We start from the raw sequence: 24728 nt of genomic DNA on the forward strand, positions 1-24728 counted from the left end.
AGGTGTCCTGTCCTTATGGGTGACACCTGCAATCTGCCCCCTATGTGTGTGCCTGCCTGTGAGGTCAAACTCCCCCCCCCCCCCCAGGAAGGACACCGGTCAAATTGCATTAGGACCCACCCTAATGACCTCATTTTTACTTAATTACCTCTGTAATGACCCTGTCTCCAAATAAGGTCTTCTGAGATATTGAGGGTTTGGACTCCCATGCAACTTTCTTTTCTTGGGAGTGCGGGGCACAATTCAGCCGCAAACAGGTAAACATAGCTTTCTAAAGAAAACGGCTTTAAAAAATATGTAGGGGCACCTGGGTGGCTCAGTCGGTTAAACCTCCGACTTCAGCCCAGGTCATGATCTCACGGTCTGTGAGTTCGAGCCCCGCATCAGGCTCTGCGCTGACAGCTCAGAGCCTGGAGCCTGCTTCGGATTCTGTGTCTCCCTCTCTCTCTCCCTCTCCCCCGCTCATGCTCTGTCTCTCAAAAATAAACATTAAAAAATTATTAAAAAAAAAAAAGAACATAGCATCGACTTCTGCTACGGCCAAGATGCAGTAACAGGGAGCAGATTTTCTCTCTCTAAAACAACCATAAAAGGGGCAAAAACTTAGTTTTTAAGCCATTGGAGCTCAGGCCATGAAGGATGGTGATTCCTGGCACGTGGGAAGAGAATAAGGTAAGCCCTATGATTGCCCCAATTTACTGTCTTAGGAGAGTTTCCAGGTCATGGTCCAGGGCGACGAATCCTGGCAGAGCCCTGTAAACACCCTGAGTTAAAGAGATTGAGCTGGGGGCGCCTGGGGGGCTCAGTCGGTTAAGCATCCGACTCTTGGTTTCATCTCAGGTCGTGATCTCATGGTTCATGAGTTCGAGTCCCGTGTTGGGCTCTACACTGCCGGTGTGAAGCCTGCTTGGGATTCTCTCTCTCTGCCTCTCTCTCTCTCTCTCAACATAATTAAATAAGCTAAACAGAGAGAGAGAGAGAGAGAGAGAGAGAGAGAGAGAGATGGAACTGAGTTTCCAGGAAGACCAATGTGGCCAGAGTTTATGGGAAAGAGCACTCGATAGGCCGCACAGAGAAAGAAGTTGGAAAACCCCCAGAGGGTCCCACTTGAGCACTTAGTGGAACAATGACCTGCGACGAGGGCAAGAACCACCAAAAGGATTAGAATGAGTGGTGCCCAGCACTCACACTGGGCAGGGACACATATTATCATAAATGCAGACTCCTCCAGCGTTGAAAGAAGAAAAAACACAACAGTGACTCCCAACTGCTCTCAGGAAATGTTCTTAGTATGGCCCACAAGAAACTGAATCCCTACATCTTCAGCCTCATCTCTTGGCCCTGCCTCTGTCTCAGTCAGCTATGCCACTAAACTGCTGTGTAACAAATAGCCCCCCATTCAGTGGCTTGCTCCTGGATTACTCCTATTGAAGCCCTGAACCACCATATAAGAATTTCTACTATTCTGTGTCCACCATGCTGTGAGAAGGCCAAGCTAGCCACAAGGGGTGTCTGGTCAGCCCCAAAAGACACCACATGGAGAAAAACCCAGGCCCCAGATGGATGGCCCCAAGTGACTCATCCCCAGCAACTGTTCGAGCCACCCCTGGTCCATTGTGGAGCAGAGATGAAGCCCTCCATGCTGTGCCCTGCCTACTTTCTATACCACAAAATAATGAAATGAGCCTAATAAAATGTTGTTCCTCATGATATACATCAGTAGAAAGGTTCTTTTGTATTTGAATAATTCCTGCTTGTTTCTACACCCCCCCACCCCCACAGAGGGGATTTAAAAAAAATCTTTTTAGTGATTAAGAGAATATGCTGCAGACTTATGAGCTCTCAACGTGGTTTATAAAGAATATGTGAGAGGTATTTTTTTAAATATCCAAATATAAAACTAAGCCAGAAAAAAAAAAAAGCCCACCCTTCATGACTCAAAACCACAATCCTTTATTCTCAAGCTCGCAGGTCGGTGGACTAGGTGGGAGACCCTGCTCCACGAGTCCCCCGCTTGAAAGGACCCTGGGCATGTTCTTATTACCGCAAGGCCAGAAGCTTCCAGAAGGATAAGGGAAAACACAAAATGCCTCTTGAAGTCTACATATAAAATGAAAATTTCAAGTGTGAAGAAAGAGTGTGTGATGGTGTAATAGCAGCCTTGGGGGGTGGGGGTGTCCATGAAATAATGTAGTGTCTCACAATCAATGGCATGTCAATTTTGGTGAAATCCATTAGTGTTCCCACCCTACGTTCACCCATTTCTTTGCATTCCCAGGTCAGTAAGTTCTGAATGCTAACAGAGTTCCTACATAGGAAGCACTTCACAATCCTGGCTGGCCAGTGCGTGGCTGTACGCGCTCGCGGTTATCATCACTTGCACAGTCGGTAGGTTGTCAACTTCTTTGCTTTGTAGGGGAATTAGATCAAACTCCCGAGAGAAAGAATAGCTTTCCATGACTTCGTGGTGAGCTGTGGGTGGTCAGCGCCAGCTTCCGCCCTCGCTATGCTGTTCGGCCTGCGTTAAGTGACTTAACCTCTCTGATCCTCAGTTGGTTTTTGTTCCCCTAAGCCTGCGGACTGTGCCCCTCCCCTGAGGAGGCGGAGTTCCAACCCCATATCTCTGGCTCCGCCCCCCACCCTGAGTTCCGACCCCGTCGGGCGGAGCTCGGTCTGAGCACCGACGCCGCACCGACCCCTGAGCATCGACCCCGCAGGCGTCCCCGGGACTGGTTCTTCCAGGACGCCGGCGCAGCGGCGCGGTGCCTTCTGGGAGTTGTAGTTCGCGGGAAGCGGCGCGCGGGATGTAGCTGTGCCGGTGCGCAAGCGCAGTCCGCTCGGGCCTGGCGCTCTGGCCCACCCGCGGAGGTCGCCGTGGTCACCTGTGAGGCCTGCTCGTCCACTCCACCGTGGGACCTGGGGTTACTGGGGTCCGCCTCGGCCGGGTAGGGCCGGAGACTGAGGAGAACCTGACCCAAACCCACCGAGCTCGCGGGGAGCCTCCGAGGCCTTCGAAGGCGGTGCCGGGAGTCGAGGACACTGGTGCGTGGTTTGCGCGAGCGCGAGTGGTTGTGCGCGCGGGTGTCCGTGTCGCTCTGTCGCTGTGTGTTCGTGACTCCAGCGCTGTGTGTATGCGAATCCCGCCCCGCCTGTGCACTTGCCTTTGCACGTGTGTCACTACTGAACTTTGTGTCAGTGCAGGTGTGTGGCCTTGTGCGTGTCCCTGTGCATGTGAGTCCCGCCCCGCATGTCCCTGCGTTTGCCCGTGCGCGACTCCACAACTTTGTGCGCATGCAGCTGTGCGTGACTCTCCGTGTGAGTCCGCCCCTCATGCAACGTGTTTGTACCTGTGTGCCTAGGCAGGTTTGAGCCGTGCGTGTGAGTCCGGCCCTTGTGTGTTTGCATGTGGGTGACTACATCAGTTTGTGCCCTTGTGAGTATGTAACTGTGCGTGTGACTCTGCATGTGAGTACGTCCCCCATGTCACCGTGTGTCTGCACATGACTGAGCCTGCCGGCTGTGCCTGTACAGGGGCCGCAGCACGCATAATTGTGTGTCTGCATTTGGAGACCTGTGCCCATGGGTAACTTTAGGCACATGTGGAATGTGTTCTCCTAGGTGCGAAGTGTGTGATTCTACGTGTGTCTCGGTGTGCAGCTGAATGCAGCGTTTCGATGGGTGTGTCTGCCATCCCGGAGCTGGCCATTCTGTGTGCCTGAACATGACTGTGCGTGTGGAGGTCTGTGCAGGTGTCACGGGATGTGTTTAGGAGACACTGGGCAACCTTGGGGTCACTGCGTTTCTGCACGTGGGGGAGACCCAGCACACATGACTTTGGGCACGTGTGATGCTCTGCCCACTTATGACATACACTTATGACTGTGCATGTGTCTGTGGTGACACACGCCTCGGCCCCAGAATCTTCCTTCATGGTTCCCATTTCTTTCTCTCACAGATGTGGTCTGGACCCACTGATGCATGGTGGCCAGAGCAGGGGCCACAACTTGAGTGACACACACAGGATCTGATGCTCTGAAGACCACAAGGTGGGTACCACGGCCCTGTGTGGAGGCCTGTCTGGGCCTGACAGCCGCCTGTGGAGACGGTTCTGGAACTGGGCCAGGCCTAGCCCGGCTCCCACCAGCCAAGTTCTCACCGCTGCACACAGACCCTGCTTCATGTGACCCTCACCACTGCCATCCGTAATCCCACCTGCCGGCTGCCTCAGTTGTTCTCCACCCCTCCCCCACTGCCCTGCCCCTCTGCTTTTCCTCTGTCGCCCCAGCCATGGTCCTGCTCGGGACCCTCGCCCCTGCTGCTCTCACAGCCCAGATCACTCACTCCTTCATTTCTGGATCTAGTCTCTCTTCTCCACGAGGCCTCGCCTCAGGGGATGAAGGTTCCAGGCAAATGGAACGGCCAGTCAGACTCAGCTCCTGAGTCAGGAGCATGCCTGGAATGTTTGAGGAGCAGCAGGGAGGCCTATATTGGAGAGTATGAGCCCGGGGCAGGCAAGGGTGTTGGAGAGGATAAGCCCCGTAGCCAGGTGGCCCAGGCATGGGCTCTAGCTTTGCCAGTTCTGGGAGCTTTACTGAGGAGCAGGTGAGCTAGTTCGTGGCAAGAGCTTAAAGAAGGCTTGGGGCGCCTGGGTGGCTCAGTCGGTTGGGCGGCCGACTTCGGCTCAGGTCACGATCTCGCGGTCCATGAGTTCGAGCCCTGCGTCAGCTCTGGGCTGATGGCTCAGAGCCTGGAGCCTGCTTCCGGTTCTGTGTCTCCCTCTCTCTCTGGGAGCCCTCTCTCTGTGTCTCCCTCTCTCTCTGGAGCCTGCTTCCGATTCTGTGTCTCCCTCTCTCTCTCTCCCCTCCCCCGTTCATGCTCTGTCTCTCTCTGTCTCAAAAATAAATAAGCGTTAAAAAAAATTTTTTTTAAGAAGAAGGCTGGGCATACGGCTCTGTGCTCAGCGGAGGCTGGTTGTTACCGCTGTAACAGTACTCCCGAGTCGGTGTCAGAGGGGCCAAGACCAGCACCTCTCAGACGTTCCCATGCCCACGAATCACGTGGGGCTCCCATAAAAAGCAGATTTTGAGTCGCTAGGCCTGCAGAGGGGCCTAAGCTCTGAGTCTGTCACCAGCAGTGCCGCTGGGCCCCAGGGCCAGGGTGTAGCAATGAACCTTTGCCACGTGTTCATAATCCCTAAAACGTAGATGGCTGTGTTTGCCTGTTTTTCAGCCTAAATAACATCCTACTTGATACAGCCTGTGCATCTTAACTGTTTGCCAACACTGTATTTGAGGTTCTGAGCCGTTGGGCAGCTGGCGGTCACTCATGTTTATGCCGTGCGATACTCCGCTGTATAAATATATGCCTGTTCGTTCCCTTGTTAATGGACAGGGAGACTGTTTTCTAGCATTTGGCTGTTACACACAACCTTGGACGGGCTTCCTGGTACACGTGTGCACATTTCTCTTGCTTACGTTCCAGAAAATGTAAATTACTGGGGGACTGGGGACATGTGTCTCCAGCTTTCCTAGAAAATGCCAGTGGTTTTTCCAGTGCATGCTCCTACCGGCAGTATATTATGCATAGAGTTTGGGAGCTAGCTGTTCCTTTGTGTACGATTTTTCTCCAGAAAAGAAAAAACCCTCAGCTCAGAGACCCATGACAAAGTACTGCAGACTGGGTGTCTTCAACAGAAATTCATTTCCTCATAGTTCTGGAGGCTGGGAGTCTAGGATTAGGGCATCAGCCTGGCCTGGGTTCTGGTGAGAACCGTCTTCCTGGCTTGCAAATAATCTCCTCCTCACTCTGTCCCCACATGGTGGAGAGAGGGAGCTCTGGTCTCTTCCTCTTATGAGGACACCAATCCCATGGTGGAGGCAGGCATTTAACCTCATTATCTCCCAAAGGCCCAACCTCCAGACATTATCACGTTAGGGCTCTGATCTATGAATTTGGAGGGGACATGATTTGGTCCAGAGCACCAAGTTGCAAGGCTATATTTAAGAGCTGTCAGGTTCATGTTTTTGCAAAGATCTTTTAAAATTGTTTGCAGGGGCGCCTGGGTGGCTCAGGGAGTTAAGCCTCGGACTCTTGATTTCAGTTCAGGTCATGATCTCACAGTTCGTGAGTTCAAGCCCCATGTCAGGCTCTGTGCTGACCATTTGGAGCCTGCTTGGGATTCTCTCTTTCTCTCTCTGCTCCTCCTGCTTGTGCTCGCTCTCAAAATAAATAAACTTAAAAAAAAATTTTTTTTTAATACAATTGCTTTCAGTTAAGTCTGTGATCTTCAGTCAGGGGACACTTGGAAATGTCCAGAGACATTTCTGGTGGTCACAACTTGGGGCAGTGCTACTGGCATCCAGTGGGTAGAGGCCAGGGATGCTGCTAAGTACCCTCCAGTGCATAGGACAGCCCCCCCAACAAACCATCAGCAGTGTGGAGGCTGAGACCCTGCACTAAGCCTTGTCCAACCCATCTGGTTGGTTTTTCTCCTCTTTTCCTTCAGATCCAGGGACAAAGGTGTGAAAACAAGGCAGTGGCTCAGAAAGCAGCGATGGAAGGACTCTCGAGCGTGGCCACCCCCCAGGGCCCCGAGGTGGGGGAATCCCGGGAACAAGAGGGTCGGTTCAAGGACCGGCAGGAGAACCAGAAAAGCTGTTTGAAGCAAGAGGCCACGGCCCCCGGGGAAGAGCCCGCCAGGGACGGTGTGCAGGAGCCGGGCGAGCTCGGCGGGGTGCCGGGAACCGGCCGGAGTCCTCCCCTGCCCCAAGCCGGCGGCCGGCCCCGGAGGCGCGGCGCGCCCAGGAAGAACCCGAAGCAGAAGAGGGCAGGCTCCGGCGAGGAGGAGCGAGGAGGGGGCGGCCCCCGGAAGCCGTGGACGTGCGGGGACTGCGGCAAGGCCTTCAGCTACTGCTCGGCCTTCACCCTGCACCAGAGAACCCACACCGGCGAGAGGCCGTTCGCGTGCGCCGACTGCGGCAAGGCCTTCAGCCAGAGCGTCCACCTGACGCTCCACCGGCGCACGCACACGGGCGAGCGGCCGTACGCGTGCCCCGAGTGCGGCAAGGCCTTCAGCCAGGGCTCCTACCTGGCGTCGCACTGGCGCACGCACACGGGCGAGCGGCCGCACCGCTGCGCAGACTGCGGCAAGGCCTTCGCGCGCCCCACGCACCTGGCGCAGCACCGGCGCGTGCACACGGGCGAGCGGCCGTACGCGTGTGGCCAGTGCGCCAAGGCCTTCCGCAACCGCTCGTCCCTGCTGGAGCACCAGCGCGTGCACACGGGCGAGAAGCCGTACGCGTGCGCGCGCTGCCAGAAGGCCTTCCGCTTCTCCTCGGCGCTCATCCGCCACCGGCGCACGCACACGGCCGAGCGGCCGTACGCCTGCGGCCAGTGCGCCAAGGCCTTCACGCAGCTCGCGCACCTGGCGCAGCACCGGCGCGTGCACACGGGCGAGAAGCCGTACGCGTGCCCCGAGTGCGGCGCGCCTTTCAGCCAGAGCGCCTCGCTGGCCGAGCACCGGCGCATCCACACGGGCGAGAAGCCGTACGCGTGCGCGCAGTGCGGCAAGGCCTTCACGCAGGTGTCGCACCTGGCGCAGCACCGCCGCGTGCACACCGGTGAGCGGCCGTACGCGTGCGCCGACTGTGGCCGCGCCTTCAGCAACCGCTCGCACCTGGCGCAGCACCGCCTCGTACATACGGGCGCGCGGCCCTACCGGTGCCCGGAGTGCGGGGCGGCCTTCGGGCACGTGTCGTCCCTCCTCGAGCACCAGAAGATCCACACGGGCGAGAAGCCCTACCGCTGCGGGGACTGCGGCAAGGCCTTCAGCCAGGGCTCGTCGCTGACGCTGCACCGGCGCACGCACACGGGCGAGCGGCCCTACGCGTGCCCCGAGTGCGGCAAGGCCTTCAGCAACCGCTCCTACCTGATCCAGCACCACATCGTGCACACGGGCGAGAAGCCCTACGAGTGCGGCGGCTGCGGCAAGGCCTTCAGCTTCTCCTCCGCGCTCATTCGGCACCAGCGGACGCACGCCGACGGGAGGCCCTGTCCGCGCGCCCGCTGCGGCCACCCCGCCACCCCCGCTGCCGCACCCGACGGGGCCCCCGGGCTCCCCCCGGGAGGAGGAGCCAGGCGGCGGCAGCGACCCCAAACAGAGTGCCACAGACCGGCAGAAGGACGAGCTGATGCCTAACGGGGACCTCTGACCCGGCACCGCGCCCGGCACTGTTCCACCCCGCTTCCGAACGCTCGGCACCAAGGGGAGGCACCTTCTCCTCCCCGACTCGTCCGTGAGAAAACTGAGGCTCAGGGAGGCCCGGGGACTTGCCCAAGGTCACACAGGGAGGAGGTCACAGGGCCGGGACTGGACTCCGCATCTGCCGGACTGCCCCTCCTCCCAACACACACATTCTGCCTCCTGGTTCGGAACTATAAATGCGACCCACGAAAGTAGACCCAAAGAAGTGTCTGTGCGTCTCTAGCTAGCCTTTGAATGGTCGAAGATTTGATGATCACGTAGGCATTTGTTCAATAAATTTAATTGGATAAAAGGCTCGTCTCCTTTCAAGTTGGCATATTGACTAAGGAAGCGGGGTCTGAAGAAGTATGGATCCTAGGACTGAAACAGCGGTTCCAAAATTAGAACGAGCCAGAGACATCCAGAGAAGGAAAAGCTCTAGAAGAGACTTGCCTCTCCCCTGACCTGCAAAGGGTGAGTTTCAGAGTGCACCCCAGCCTTTTTTAGGATGAGGAAACACTTTCCCCTGCTCCAGCCTTGTGCCCCCCACCCACCCACCATCAAAATCCTGACTTTAATGGTTGTGTGCGTTAGCTGTTGCTGTGTAACGAAGCATCCAGACCTCAGTTGTCCATCTAATATATTTCCCATGGTGGGGGTTTCTGTTGGCCTGGACTAGGCCCAGTTGATCTTGGCTAGATTCAGTGGCGCGTCTGTGGTCAGCTGAGGGTTGGATGGGGGTGGCTGTTCAGGACGGCTCAGCTGGGCCATCTCTGCTGCCTTCCTCAAGACTCTAAGGGTGTGCACTCAGGACAGTAGCAGGGATTTGGAGAGAGTGGGCACACAAGCACAGTTTCAAGCCCCTGATTATGTCAAGTTTGTGTGTAGACCCACTAGCCAAAGCAAGAGTTATAGCCAAGCCCATGGGTAGTGTACAACCATGTGGTTAGAAGTGTGAAATGTGAGAATGATTAATGCAGTCACCTATCACCGTGAAATAAGTTATAGTTCTACAGCATGGTCTTTAGGAAATTTTGTTATGGATAACATTTGTTTGGTCCACAGTTAACAAAGTGAAAAAAAATCTTAGCCCTGTCCTCCTCCATCCCCCCTACCCACCAAGTTCCCCTCCCTAGAGGCAACCATTCTTGAGTTTCTTGGTATCTTTCCAACATAATCTATGCATATATAGCAAATAATATGGGTATTTGCTTATATGTATAAACATGCTATAAAGACGTACAGTATACCTTTCTACACAGATAGTAGCATACAACCCACAGCTTCTGTCCTTTTATTTATTTTATATTTGGAAGCACCGGATGTTATCATTTCACAAAGTTTGGGTGTAAGATTTCTTAGGTAGAGAATCACGTATGTTTGTTTTGATCTCACTGATTTGTTCAGGTCCAGGAAAAAAAAAATGACAAAAATATTTTTCAGTTACGAATGCCTTTTTTACAAGGTTGACCAACAAACGGTCCTGTGTCATGGAACAACATAACTGAACATAACATATCATAACAACATAACATAACCCCCCTCTGCATAAAAAGGAACCCCCTACATAAAGAATTTTTATGAGATTTTTTTCAATTATACAAAATGTACAATATATCCCCACATGCCCATCCACTTTGACTGCCTTAAAAAACAAAGAATTTTGGGGTGCCTGGGTGGCTCAGTCGGTTAAATGTCCAACTCTTGATTTTGGCTCAGGGCATGATCTCACAGTTCATGAGTTCGAGCCCCACATAGGGCTCTGTGATGACCGTGCAGAGCCTGCTTGGGATTCTCTCCCTCTGTTTCCCTTTCTGCTCCTCCCTCTCTCTCAAAACCAGAAAAGAAAAGAAACAATTTTAATAGAATAGGAATGCAATACCTAAAAGTGCTTTCATAACAAAATTTACCATATTTTATGATATATATTTGTTTTTAAAATAGTTCATGAAAATGCCTATTTTTTTTTTCCTGGTCTATTTTAAAGTAAATTACCGACAGGATCTCACTGCTAAATACCTTAGGCTGCATCTCTTAACAACAACAAAAGTACCTTCTATACAACCACAGTATCATTCACACCCAGTGAAACATTAATTTCTTGCTATCATCCAGTGTCCAGTCCATATTCAGATTTCCTTGGGCCCTGAAAAGGTGATGTAAATTATCAGAAAATAACGCCAAGCCCTGAAAATACCTCAAATGTAAATGATCTTTAATGTGTATAATTAAGGAGGAGAGAAATTAAAACAGCCACACAGACGTGTAAAGAGACATCTGTCTCCCTGCCCACCAGCTTCCTCAGCTCTTAGTCCTAGCAAGGAAGCTGGTGAGGGGCCTCGGAGGAGATGCGTGCCTTTCCTTTCGCTCTGGCGTTACCTGCACAGGCCTTGGCAGCAGTAGGTCCTCAGGGAATCTCATGTGAATAAATAAATAAGTGACAAATCCCTGGCCTGCCCTGCAGGGTCAAGACTTCCGGTGTTTGCGCTTCCTCTGTGCTGCAGACATCACTCAGGCCCCAGCATAGAGTAGGTACTCATGAAAGACTGGGTGACTAGTTGTACATCCCAGCATCAGCCCTGGCATCATTCAGGGTCAGAGGCCACACATTCGGTGCCCCCCTGTCTCCCAGGCATTAGCCAGCTCAAGCACCAGCACACAGTGGGTCTTCCGGAGATCTAAATTAATAGGCCAGGTAAATTAATGAATAAGTAAACATCCTCAGCACCAGTCCTGGATCAGAGAACATGCACACTGGTTCCTTCCTGTGACCCCAACTTTGCCTAGCCCAAGCCTTAGCACACAGTAGGTCCTTAAGTAGCTCCAGATAGCTGAATAGTTACACATCGCAGCATCAGGCCAGGAGTTATTCACGGTCAGGAGGGACGACACAGTCGGTTCATGGCTATGCCCCAGACATCTCCTACCTCAGGCCTCAGCGCACAGTAGGTCCTCAGGAAATACTGAGTGACTGAATGAATGGTTGACCATGTCCAGCTGCAACCCTAGAGCCATTCAGGGTCTTGCATGGACTGCACGGTCTGGCTCCTCCTTCCGACCTTCGCCCAGCCCAGGCGCTAGGCACACAGTAGGCCCTCAGGCAGTGCTGCGTGAAGGGATGAATGTGGAATGGGAGCCCAGTTTACAGACATAAGCCTGAGTTCAGTCACCCCAAAGACCGAGGGAAACTGCTCCTCCGCAACGCCAAGGCTGCGGATGCCCCGGCTCTGCGGGGGGAGAGGGGGGAGGGTGCGGGCGAGGTGTGGGCGGGGTCGGCGTCCCGCCTTTGAGCCCTTCTGCCAAGACTTCAACGAGAGCCGGCTAGGTGCAGTGCGCAGGCGCCGGGCGTAACGCCGCGAGCTGGCCCCGCCCGCGGGCGGTTGGTGGGCTGTGCTGCGGGGCCGACGCAGGAGGGTGGACGCAGGAGGGTGGGCGCGGGCGCGACGAGAGTCGTAGCCGGGAGGACGGGCGCGTCCGCGGTCCCTCCTGTTGCAGTGAGAGTGGCGCGCGCGAGCGGTGCCCTGAGTCCACAGCCGTGAAGGAGCTGAGCCCCGGGAGGGGGAGCTGCCGAAAATACCTGTTCAGAGCTTTCGGAATTACTGGTAAGGAAGAGGGAAGGGAGTTGGCATTCGGGAACACGGCAGCGCAGTCAGCCAGCCAGCCAGCCCGCCAGCCCCAAGCCGCTCCCACGGCTCCCGCAAGCCACGGGCGTGCCAGTGTTTGCCTTAGCGGTTTAGATTTGCCATAGTTGCCAACTTACCTGACATCCTCCGTCCCCCACTATGTTCCCCAGATACTGTATGCAGATGCTACCCTGGGGCCAGCGTGTCCTGTTCCAGGGGAGAACCCAGCAGCTTCAAGCGCATAGGGGAGGGGGTCGGAAGGGACCGGGGTCCCACAGGCTGGCGTGCAGGGAATTCCTGAGAAATGCAGGCTGAACTCTGCAGCCCCCCTCCCCCACTCAACCTTCCCAGAACTCAGTTCCTCCAGGGAGACCCGGCAGAGGAGGTGGACAGAGCAGAACCTCAATTAACCATCAATTAACCTGTAATTGTCAGGTGGTGATACAGGCGCTGAAGACCAGGAGAATCACCTGCGGAGGTAAGTGTTATTTGGGGACGGTGGGGGAAGATGTGGGAGCCGAGCACTGCAGGTGAGGGAGCCACGTGAGCGTCTGGGGGAAGAGCATTACAGGCAGAGGTCCATTCCACAGTCCGTGCCAAGGTCCCGAGGCAGGCACGTGGCAGGCACGTGATGGGCTTGTTCAAACAGCAAAGGCCGCGCGCCTGGAATGGAGGGTGCGAGCGCGAGCCCTTACTGCAGGGATGGACGGCCACTGTGAGGACTTTGGCTTTTACCTGCTGAAGTGGGTGGATTGTGAATGGTCTTAATTATGGTGTCATGGGATGTATCTGGCTGTCGAATGGAGAAGAGACCATCAGGGGTGCGAGTCGATATTTCTGTCATCAATGAAATGTGGTTCCTGGCACGTGATAGAACCCAAATGAAGGGCCATTGCTTTTATGGTTTATATTATCATGACTGTTTGCAATATCCCACAAATTTAAGGCACGTGGCACGGTCTGAGCGAATCTCAGCCCACAGCCCCCACAGCAGCCCCCCCGTTCGGGACATCTGGCACGGTCCCCGCAGGCATCTCCCGGTTTCTACCTTTGCCCTGCTGCAGTCCATTATGCTCTGCCCACTCCTGGGACAGCTAGTTCCTGCCTCCAGCTGCTGTTCTCTCCCTTATTTCAAGATTCCAGTTCCTGTGGCAGGGAAGGGCTGGGAGGTGAGGGTGTGAGGAGAATCTATCTCGTGTCCCCCACTGTGCCACGTAGAACAGGGTGGTGGTGGTAGCCATCCTCCCAGCTGAGTGGAGAAAAAGAAGGTCACCCCTGCAAGGGAGTGGAACTCTGAGGTCAGTGGAGAGGAAAGGTCCCAGTGATATTTTTAGGCCCCGGGAACCAGCTATAAATTGAGCCAATTTCATCCCAGGCTTTGGTGTAACATGAATCAGTAATTGATCATTAACAAACTTAAGCTCCTTTGAATCGGCTGCTGTTACTTGCAACTGATAAATCGTAATGAATGTAACAGCTGAGGCTTGTGTCTGTTTGAAGGGACGATTGTTGCTTGTTTTTTGATGCAGTCAGCTGGAGGGAACTATGGGGAGACAGAATCCCATACTTCTACCTGCCCAGATTTTTTTTTGGCAAACCTGGAGAGGCCATTGGAAATCCTATCAAAACGACATGAAGGGTCTAAATACACACACGTGTGCACACACACACAAATTTAAAAAGAGCAGGATGGAAATACCAACCACTAATAGACAAAGTAAAATTTAAGCCTCGGGATTAAATTGGTTTATACACCATCATTTTGTATTTCACAAAGGATTCAGAATCAGGTTTAAACTAGTGTTTATTGCATGGCTACTATTGCCCGGCATTGTGCTTGGTGGTGTACGTATACCCTTTAATTGGCAAAGACATAACCGTGCTGTACCTCATATGCGTCAAATTACATAGTGACTGAACACATAAAGCAAAGTTTATACAAAATATATTGACAAACATAGTCATACTAACAGATTTTCACATAACCTTATTGGTTTTTGACAGATAAGGTGAGCCAAAATTAACACATGAACCTACGCAATATCATTGATAAGACTGAATTCATTAACAGACATGTAGAATTCTGAATTCTACAGACTGAAAATACACATTCGTCTTAAATGTCCGTGAAACATGTACAAACACTGGACACGTTGTAGGCCACAATAAGAGCTTTTAAAAAGCTTTTGAAAGCATATATATTAGAGGCCACATTCTTTGTTCACAGTGCAGTAAATCAGTAAAACTATTTTTAAATAAACCTGATCAGAGTTTCAAAGCACTCTTTATAAACACTACAATATAACATTTAGACAACAACAAACAGGAACACAAATTATCAAATTAAAATGTGGCCAAGGCTATAATCAGAAGTATATTTATTATTAAGTATACTATTTTGGCAAATAATTTTGTAAAAAAAGATTATAAATGAATTATTCAACATAAAAACAGACAAGGTATAGAAATAAAAAATGAGCCTAATACATATTAATGAAAAACAAATTACAAACTAGAGAAATATGGATATACATGAATTCTAATGCTGGTTCTTTGGAAAAGCAATAGTAAACTGGATAAAACTTTGACAAAACTAATGGGTAAACCCACAAGCAGAAGTTGAAAGGAAAAAAGGAGATAGAACAAAATAAAGAGAAGATTTTCATTTAATTATAGAATGGTATTCATAATCTGAAAAGTTCAACGAAATGGAGAATTTTCTAAGCATAAAAAACACTATAAATCATCAAAATTAATGAAATATAATAAACTGGTAACATGAGAAGAAACTGAGAAAGCCGCCCAAGAATTCAGCTGAAACTTCCTCTCCATACCTCCAGGCCCTGATTGCCTTACTGGTGAATTTCTTCAAAATGTCAAGGAAGTGATACTTAAGTTACAGAAACTATTCTAAAGCTTAGAAGACAATAAAGGTTATGTCCTTCAATGATGCAAGCCTAGCCATGTTACCAAAACTTGACAAAGATAGCACCAATCTTACATGTGAAGATAGAGTGAAGAATCGTACATAAAATATCAAGAAATAAGATTCAGTATCTGAAAAGACTAGTGTACCACAACCCTAAGAATACAAAGAGGATTTCATATTAAGAAATCTACCAGATTTCATCAATCCTAAATTGCACATTTTTTCATCGTCTCTGAAGTCCGGATACATCTTCCAGCTGGTAGCATCTTACAATTAAGCATGTTTTTTCTTTCTCAGTGGTATATAAAGCAATATGTGTTTTACAATCAGTGATGTCTTAAGTTCAATGAAATAATGTAAAACCTCATAACAAAAGGGTAAATACAAAAAAAAAATCATCTTGATGGATGTTTAAAAGGCATTTGCTAATATTCAATACTATTCCTGATTTTTAACTATTTCCTTAACAAGAAGCAGGCCATTTATTTCAAAACAATAGCCACCATTATAGTTAAATGTGAAACATCATAGGCATCCCTGTTAAAACCAGGAACAAAAACAGGACACACACTACCAAGACTATGGTCGTTTGTTGTGGAGCTTTTGACCACTCCACAAAGCCCTGAAACAGAAGAAAAAAATAAGTATAAATATTAGAAATGGAGGGGCCACCATTGTTTCTTGCAGGAAAATGTGATTGCATGATTGGGAATGAAATGATATATCAACTGAAAAGCTGAATTCACAACTGTACAATGAAGTGACCAGATATAACATAAATATACAAAAATAAGTAATACACCTATGCTGTATCACAGGAAAGATCAGAATACATGTGATGAAAAATTTCAAGATGACATATACAGTTTCACAGTGTTAAATATCATCTATACACCAGTGACCTCAACTGTGTGTGTGTATGACCCAACCCGTCTCCTAAATTCCTAACTTATAAATCTCACCATCTGCTTGCCATCGCCACTTGGATATCTTTTTTTTTTTTTAATATTTCTTTTGGGGAGAGTGCAAGCAGGGGAGAGTCAGAAAGAAGGGGACAGGATCCAAAGCGGGCTCTGTGCTGACAGCAGTGAGCCCACTGTAGGGCTTGAAGTCACAAACTGTGAGATCATGACCTGAGCCAAAATCAGATGCTCAATTGACTGAGCGACCCAGGTGCCCCTCCACTCAGATATCTAATGGACATCTTAAACTTTACATATCCCAAATACCCTAATATCCCTCCTCCAACTAAAAAGAAAAAAATCTCATGCAGTTTTCCCCATATCTCTCCTTCCGGCCCCTCCAGGCCTCTAACTGTGGCCTTCTTGATGCTTCTTTCTTTGTCACCACACACATTTGAGCCATCAACAAATGCTGTTGGCTTTACCTTCAAAATACATCCAGAAGCTGACTGCTTCCACCCTGGTCACAGCCACCATCACTCTTGATGCTACCCCAACCCCCAATTTCTTCTCCATGGGGCAGCCAGAGTGCTCCTTCCAAAGCTGGAGTCATTCCATGCATTACTCACTCTTCCCCAGCCACTCTTGTCTCCATGCCTTTGCACTTAAGGTTTCTTCTTCCTGAAATGCTTTTTCCCCAAGTATCCGTGAGGCTTTCTCTGTCACATCTCCCATCACTCAGTTTTTGTCACTTCCTTAAAAAATGCTTCTCTCATCACTGTGTTCAGAACTGTACACCCCAATACCTTCCCACAGAAAACCACAGAACTACCCTTGCCCAGCTTTTCTTTTGCTCCACTCCCTATAAGGGCAAAGACTTTGGTTTGCTAATGACTGTAGCCCCAGTGCCTGAACAGTGCCGGACACAGAATATGAATTCTGTAAATATCTGTCAAATGAATACATGAATAGAAAGACCTACCATGATGAAGGATGGGAAGACAGAATGGTTAATGGTGACAATTCTTCTTCAAATTAGTGATGGGTTTAGTGCAACCACTATTAAAAATATCAGAGAATGGGGGCGCCTGGGTGGCGCAGTCGGTTAAGCGTCCAACTTCAGCCAGGTCACGATCTCGCGGTCCGTGAGTTCGAGCCCCGCGTCGAGCTCTGGGCTGATGGCTCAGAGCCTGGAGCCTGTTTCTGATTCTGTGTCTCCCTCTCTCTCTGCCCCTCCCCCGTTCATGCTCTGTCTCTCTCTGTCCCAAAAATAAATAAACGTTGAAAAAAAATTTTTTAAATAAAAATAAATAAAAAAATAAAAAATAAAAATATCAGAGAAGTCTGGGGAATGGATATGACATAATGAGTTATCTAGAAAGCTAGGCAGTGGGGACATGAAAAAAAAACCTGAAAAAGAAGAGAAACAGCATATACTATGAAATGTTACAACATATTAGAAATCATTGATGGAATTCACATCTCTAATCCTTGGAAAAGGACTAACTCTTCCTCTAGCCTGCTGTCTCCTGCTGGATGCCATCACATTTCAAAGCTCCCCTTTACATCCTGGAGAAAATAAACCACAGAAGCAGCTCCCAAGCCTGGCAGAGCATCAGAAAAACTTGGGTGACTTTTTCAAATAACTGGGCTCCACCCTCGGATTTTGTGATTCAGCAGATCTTGGATAGGCCCAGAGAATATGGGTTTTTATGAAGTTCCTCATAACCCATGCTATAGACTAGGAGGACAACTTGACAAATACATATTATTCAGTGGCGGCGGCGACAACCTGATCATTCATCAGTTGAGGAAATGGTCATGACAGAGCATACTACAGAATATTTGGCTGCTGTAAAAAGTAAATTTAAAAAAAACAGTGGCTCCTGGGTGGCTCAGTTAAGCATCCGACTTCAGCACAGGTCATGATTTCACAGCTCCTGAGTTCGAGCTCCATGTCGGGCTGTGTGCTGACAGCTCAGAGCCTGGAGCCTGGAGCCTGCTTCAGATTCTGTGTCTCCCTCTCTCTGTCCCTCCCCCCCTCAAAAATAAACAAACATTAAGTAAAATACAAAAGAACAAAGGACATCAATATGTATCCATATGGAAAGCTATTATATTATGAAAATACCAAATGGTAGGGTAAGCATTTTGCTATAATCTTTTTTGGGTTTTAAGAAATGTATGTGATTTCCTGTAGGATTCTATTTACATGAAGTTTAACCATAGGCAAAACTAATCTATATGAGGCAAAATCGGAAATGTGGTTGCCTCAGGGTGGGGGACAGAGATCAGAAAAGAAGATGAGGGTATCTTCTAAGATAATGGCAGTGCTCATTGGGATGTTACATGGGCATATATATGTGTGCACACTCCCTCATCTGTGCATTTTGTTGGAAATACGACAGTTTTTTTAAGCAGAGTACAAAGTTAAGAAAACGTAAGTACAGGTCATCTGAAGTGTAAAAATTTTAGACACACACACACACACCATACTACTGCTAATAGACCCACCAGTGCCTCACCTGGTTCTCTTTTGTTTCTCTTCCAGCTGCTGTGCATATGGGCTGCTAACTTTCTGGTTTATCACTTAGGTTTATGATTGCCCCCTTCTTAGAAATGCCCTTTGCTAATGGGATCCACCTCCCTAGAGAATTACACAGGCGGTTACGCTCACCCCCAACAGTCGTGCGCCCAGGGATAGAGTATAACAGACTCCCCACTGGCTCAGGGGACAACAAGGACTGTTGATGCTCCAGAGCTCCTTGTGGGACCAGGCCCAGGCTGGACCCCCAATCAAACCCAGCTTCCCCCTGAGAGCACACTCCCTCAATAAATCCCTTGCACAAAAATCCCAATTCAGTCTCAGCTTTTTTTTTTAATGTTTATTTTTGACAGAGCATGAGCGAGAAAGGGAGACACAGAATCCGAAGCAGGCTCCAGGCTCTGAGCTGTCAGCACAGAGCCCGAAGCGGGGCTCAAACTCACAGACCGCGAGATCATAACCTGAACCAAACAAAGTTGGACGCCCAACCGACTGAGCTACCCAGGTGCCCCTGTATTTATTTATTTTTGAGAGGGGGAGAGAGAGAGAGACAGAGTGCAAGCAGGGGAGGAGCAGAGAGAGAGGGAGACACAGAATCCGAAGCAGGCTCCAGGCTCTGAGCTGTCAGCACAGAGCCCGATGTGGGGCTTGAATCCACGAACCATGAGATCATGACCTGAGCCAAAGTTGGACACCTAACCAACTGAGCCACCCAGGTGCCTCCAGTCTCAGCTTCTAAGGGGAAGAATGTCTACTAGGATATATGGCAACTTAAAAAAAACATAAAAACCATTTTACTGAAGTACAATATGCAAAGAGAAAAGTGCACACATTCTAATGGTACAGCCTGATGAATCCTCGGAAGGTGAGTGGCCCATGTCACCAGCTCCCAGAACAAGAAGCACATCATCCTCTGTGCCCCAAATTCCTCCCCTCTCATACTCCCTCCCTCCTTCACCTAACCCCTCTCAAAGCTAACACTATTTAGACTTCTGATGGTGTAGACAAGTTCTGTCAGTACAGCAACTTTTACCCACTAGGAGTTATTTCTGGGGTTTGGCATTTCTCCCTTAACCTCACACACTTAGATGAGGTTTGCATTTGTGACAAATGCTTGCATTTTACAGGACAGAGTGATGGGACCATTTTCTCCTCCCTACTTTCCTGTGGGGCCGCAGAGGGGGAACTTCTGCCCTCTTGGAAATGTCAGGAAAGTAACTCTTCTCCTTCCTTCCCCTCCTTCACTCACTCCCCCTATGAGAGGTGGAGGACATCTGATTCGTGGGATGGACACAGGCCCTTATTCCTTATCCCTAGTCTTCCCTTGGGGGAGGGCCAAGTCCCAGACAGGTAGAGTACCTTAAAATGGTCAAGAGACATACTGGATGCAAATCCCAGCTCCATCATTTACAAGCTGGGTGACCTAGGGAAAGTTGCTTAACTTCTCTGTGCCTTAGTTTCCCCATATTTAAAACAGGACCATAATAGATCCTATCTCAAGGAACTGTTAAAAGATTATCAAACAAAGGGCGCCTGGGTGGCTCAGTCGGTTAAGCATCTGACTTCAGCTCAGGTCATGATCTCACGGTTCATGAGTTCAAGCCCCACGTCAGGCTCTGTGCTGACAGCTCTGAGCCTGGAGCATCTTCAGATTCTGTGTCTCCCTTTCTCTCTGCCCCTCCCCCGCTCAAGCTCTGTCTTGCTCTCTCAAAAATGAATAAATATTAAAAAATAAAAGATTATCAAATAGAGAAAGCTTCATGGGGAGGGCTGTGGAGCCTGACTACTGTTGTTATTATTATTAATGGTCTGTGGTCCCACAGGAGGGAGACTGTGTCCATGCAGGACCCACAGCCTGCCAATGAGAGGTGCCCCCCAGCATAATGCTCCATCAGTGCAGGTAAATGGGTCACGGCTCGGTGAATGAATGAATGAACAAACGAATGAATGTTATTGCAGAGGCCTCTAGGCACCTCCCCTGCCCTTACAGTGCCCTCTGAGAGTTTCCTTATCTTAAGCGAGAGGGGCCATTCTAACTACCTCACAGGGCCTGGGACTTGATAGCGAGAGATAGTGAAGGTTGGTGAATAAATGAATTAATGAGAAGCACTAAGAATCAAGTCAGGCTCACAACGCAACAAGGTGAATCATTCTCACCCATTTTGTTTCCTGCCTGGAGGTTCCTGACTGCTCCCACACCTATCCCTCCACCTCATCCAACCCCCTTCCTTCCACATGGGCTACCAGCGAGACTTCTGTGTATCCGCAAGTCCCTTGAATGGCTCCCCGCTGCCTGTAAGGCTCACCCAACCCCCGTGGCATGGAACCTGGCAGCAAGAGGGCTCCTGTTAAAACCTAAGCTGGAACAGTTCCCGCCTCTGTCCAGAGCTCTCCTATAGCTCTCGCTGCACTCAGAGTAAAAACCAAATATAATTCTTACCATGGTCGACAGACACTACATCATCCATCACCTCTAGGACCTTGTCTCCTCCTACTCTCCCACTCTTCTCCGGCCAACTGACCCCTACTGCTGTTCCGCACACGTGCCGGGCACACTCCTACACCAGGGCCTTTGCACTTGCTGTGCCCCTCGGCCTAGAACCTCTTCCCAGTGGACACCTGCCAGTCTCACTCTCCCACCTCCTTCATGCCTTTACTCCGGTATCTCTCTCTCAGGACTTCCCTGGACACCTTTCCTAAAATGGCAACTCCTACCCCACTCCGTACTCTTGAACCCTCTTCCTGCCTTATTTTTCTCGGTAGCACTTATTACCACCCAGCACGATTTGTAATTTAGCCACTCATTTTGCTTATTGTCTGTCTACCTCAGTGACTGTAAGTCCAATGAAGGGAGGTGCCATTTCTATCCGATCCACTGTTGTGCCTCAGTGTCTTGAACACTGCCTGGCACATAGTGTGTGCTCAAGAAACAGTTGTGGAATGAATGAATGATCTCATTGCAGGCAGATGTTCACCCACATCCCCCACTGCTCTCCCCTCAAGTCCAATACCCCCCCCCCCCCCCCGCCCAACTATGCCATGCTACATCATGCCTCTGTGCCTTTGCAAATGCTGTTCCCTCTGCCTGGTCGGAGGAAAATATGTTTCCTTCCCTGCTCTATAAATTCTTACCCCTAAAACCCGAGGTCTGTTGTTTCCCTATCTCCAGAATATTCTAGAATAAGCCTCTAGGCCCACATCGTTAACTTCTTCCTTTGAGCCTTCCACTGTAGCCAGTACTTGTTTCTGCCCTTTCATGGTTTCCTCCCTCCCCTCAGTGTGAGTCCGTAAATCGCTTTCCTGGCTTAAACTAATCTCAGTTGGATTTCTGACAGATGATTGGGAGATGGGACCCTCGTGTTGCTGAGAGTGGTTGTATGATTTTCCTAATGCATAAAATAAATGAATAAATAAAAGAACCATTGTTAATATTTAACATATTGATGTCTTATGTTCCCCAAAGAAAACATTAGGTGTTTCAATGAAGGAACGTGCTTGATAAATCTGCTTGGTTTCACGAATATTATTGGGATTAAAACCCAGGGAGTGGTTAGTGGATGGACGGGTATACGGACGGATGGCTGAGTGGATCGGTGAGTGGACAAGCGGATGGACAGAGATGAACAGACGAATGGGTAGGCATGTGGGTGGGTGAACAGTAACCAAATCCTGACCACGGCCAGCAGGCAGTGGATGGATACAATGGGTCCGTGAATCAATGGATGGGTGGCTGGACAGGTGGGAATGTGAACGGATAGGAGGATCAGTGAGTGGATGGATAAGTGGACAGACAGATGAGGTAGATGAATGGACGGGCGGATGGAGGCATGGGTGGAACGGGCAGATGTATGAGCGGGCAAATGAAAGGTTGGGTGGGTGAATGAGGGGACAGATGAATGAACGGTTTACTTTGAGTTTATGAGTGAAGGTTTTGGGGTATGTGTGGATGGAGCTACACATCACATGGAGACCCTCCGTGCCATGTCTGACTACCACAGGGATATGTCCTGTTTCCAGGGGGAGGCTTCTTGGGGGCTCACATTCCCCAAACAGACTTTCGGGAGGCAGAGGAATTCTGAGGCAAGGAACTGACGACCCACTGAGATCTGCAGGGCGGGGGTTTGCGAAAGAGGAAGGAACCGTCCAACATACCTGCGAGTCCTCTGACCCGTCATCTACATCCGCCGAGGTCCACTCCTGGGCCAGCCCGGTCTCTTGAGAGGACAGACCTGAGGGAAGGAGAAAGGAGCCAGGAGTGAGTGACCAGACTGGCTGGGGTGGGCTCTGTTTGCTCGCCCCACCTGGCGTCCTGTCCCTTTTCTCCTGACTTCCCACGGCACGTGGCGCATGCGCACACATTCTGGCCCACGTGGTTCAGGTAGGGCAGAGAGAACAGGAGACCTGAATTCCGGTCCTGTTTCTGTAATTACCTGGAAGATTTCAAGCGGGTCACCTGATGTGATCTGCCACCAGAACTTCTGTTCCTGCACCTGTCAAATGGGTAAAACGGTCCCTTCTCTCCAGGCCTCCCGCAAAACCCAGTGAGGTTTAATCCACGGAATGAAACCAGGATGAAGCAGGCTTCCCCAGCTTCCAGCCCCTGGTGGAGCAAACTCCCCACATGAGGACATCAACGTCCTTCTCACTCCTTAGCTGGTGAGAACTGGGGGTCAGGCCAAAGATCGACATTTTCCAGTGTTCCTGCACCCAGGCCCTGCTAGGAGCTCCCAACCCCCTCCCCACTACCAGGACGGACACCCATAGCATCCACGCCTCTGCCGGGCGGCTGTTCCTCCCCTCTGGGAGAAGGGAGGACCCTGCCCCAGTAGAAGGTCCAGTCCCCGTTCTGCTGCGGGGCTGCCTTTCGGGGGTCCGTGTCTCAGCAAATGGCACCACCCCTTGTCCGACAGTTTGAGCCCAAACCCCAGGCATTATCCTTGGTGTCTCTCTAGTCCACCCCTCCTCACCTCTATCAGCAAGAACTCACGTTCTCCCTCTGGTCACCATAACCTCCTGGAACACAGCAAGCTTGTCGCCACGGAGGGTCATTGCATGTGTGGCCCTGGCTTCTTATTTCAAAACTTGTTTGTTGTCGGTTTCTCCACTAAAATCTGAGCTCTACTGTGGCCATCTTGTTTGCCGCTAGATCCTGGCACACAGTGGGCATGCTTGTGGTAGATTTTCGTCCCCAAGGGCCTTCAACTTGTTCATTGATCCCCGCATCCACGCCCCTGGGCGGTCCCCTCCCTCAGTGATGCTGAACTTGACCAAGTAGCTTATTTTGAGCAACGGCCCCTAAGCAAGTGGGTTGCCAGCACAGCTTAAAAAACTGCTTGTGAATGGAGGCCCTTCCTCTCTCGCCCGCAATCAAGAGAAAACTCTCCTGAGACTGACCCCGAGCTGGCCCGGGCGACTCTCGTGAGAACCAGCCCGGGCTGGCCTGCAGGAAACAAGCGGCCTAAAGTCAGCACCGTCAAGCCAGCCAGACGCCCGGGGTCGACCAGCTGCCTCGCCAGCTCGCTGTGGCCACAGGTGCAGATGCAGGCTGGAGAAGCCAGCCAGCGGTCCCCTGAGCCCACATCATCCTGCTGACCTGCAGAAGCGTGAGCGGAGAAATGACTGTTGCCTTAAGCCACTGAGTTTTGGGGCGACTCGCTCCACAGCAAAAGCTGACGGACCCAAGGTCCATAAACATTTGTTGAATGAATGTTAAGGAATGTTGGGTCTTCCCCACCCCACCGCCAACCTCCCATGGGACCCCCGCCCCTCACCTTTCTCGTCACCATCACAGCCGGTGGCCCCGACCTCCACAGCCACCCAGTCTTTGGTGGGGGTGGCACGTTTCTCCCAGGCCCTGCTCTCCCGAGGCAGCAGCGTCTTGGCCCTCTCGGGCTCCAGCAGCCCCCGAATCTGCTCAGGCCTGAGGCTCTGCATCTTCCCGGGAGGCGGGGCGAGTTCGTCTTTCTCCTCTGGTTCCCGTTGGGTTCCTGGGCACAGGACTCAGAACCTGAGGACCGACAAACATTTAGTCATTCAGCAAACACTTAGAGTGTCACCTGTGTGCCAGGCACTATTTCTAGGTGCCAGAGACAGTGCAGTGATGGAAGCAAAGCCCACTGCTCTTGTGGGGCTCACATTCCAGCAGGGGTGGGGGTGGAGAGAGCCAGACAGCGCACCACACGATGGTACGTGCTCCAGAGACCAATGAAGCAAGAAAGGGAATAGCAGTTTCAAGGTGGGGGGCAGAGCGTGGTGCCTAAGTGGCCCAGGGGGTTAAGCCTCTGACCCTTGATTTCAGCTCAGGTCATGATCTCAAAGTTCCTGAGATCGAGCCCCATGTAGGGCTCTGCGCTGACATCTCAGAGCCAGCTTGGGATTGTCTCTCTCCCTCTGTCCCTTCCCTGTGCATGTGTGCTCTCTCTCTCTCTCTCTCTCAAAATAAATAAACATTTAAAAATAAAATACTACAGGGGCGCCTGGGTGGCGC

General features: G+C 50.7%; 2 protein-coding genes across 8 annotated transcripts in view; one reads left to right on the forward strand and one right to left on the reverse strand.

The window, feature by feature from the left end:
* Positions 1 to 2842: 2842 nt before the first annotated feature.
* Positions 2843 to 18641, forward strand: ZNF835 (zinc finger protein 835). Of its 6 annotated transcripts, XR_007147218.1 has the most exons (6): positions 2843 to 3042; positions 3956 to 4046; positions 6506 to 8716; positions 11738 to 11844; positions 12301 to 12343; positions 18595 to 18628. XR_007147218.1 is itself a non-coding variant. In XM_047834477.1 (3 exons), the coding sequence occupies exon 3, from the start codon at positions 6554 to 6556 to the stop codon at positions 8195 to 8197; it is 1644 nt and encodes a 547-aa protein (XP_047690433.1). In that variant the 5' UTR covers positions 2843 to 3042; positions 3956 to 4046; positions 6506 to 6553; the 3' UTR covers positions 8198 to 9878. The 6 variants fall into 6 exon arrangements, 1 of the variants encoding a protein (XP_047690433.1); XR_007147215.1 differs by lacking the exon at positions 11738 to 11844 and having other exon boundaries at positions 18595 to 18641; XR_007147217.1 differs by having other exon boundaries at positions 11738 to 12343.
* Positions 15306 to 24728, reverse strand: part of SMIM17 (small integral membrane protein 17) — a 36560-nt gene continuing 27137 nt past the window's right edge. For both annotated transcript variants that reach the window (XM_047834533.1, XM_047834532.1), the window contains exons 3-5: positions 24013 to 24248; positions 22394 to 22470; positions 15306 to 15416 (exon numbers count right to left, since the gene is read on the reverse strand). In XM_047834533.1, coding sequence (XP_047690489.1) covers positions 15306 to 15416; positions 22394 to 22470; positions 24013 to 24175 — 351 coding nt within the window. In that variant the 5' untranslated portion in view covers positions 24176 to 24248. The remainder of the gene's footprint in view (positions 15417 to 22393; positions 22471 to 24012; positions 24249 to 24728) is intronic.

This window comes from Prionailurus viverrinus, chromosome E2 (assembly GCF_022837055.1).
Source record: "Prionailurus viverrinus isolate Anna chromosome E2, UM_Priviv_1.0, whole genome shotgun sequence".
Classification (NCBI taxonomy): domain Eukaryota; kingdom Metazoa; phylum Chordata; class Mammalia; order Carnivora; family Felidae; genus Prionailurus; species Prionailurus viverrinus.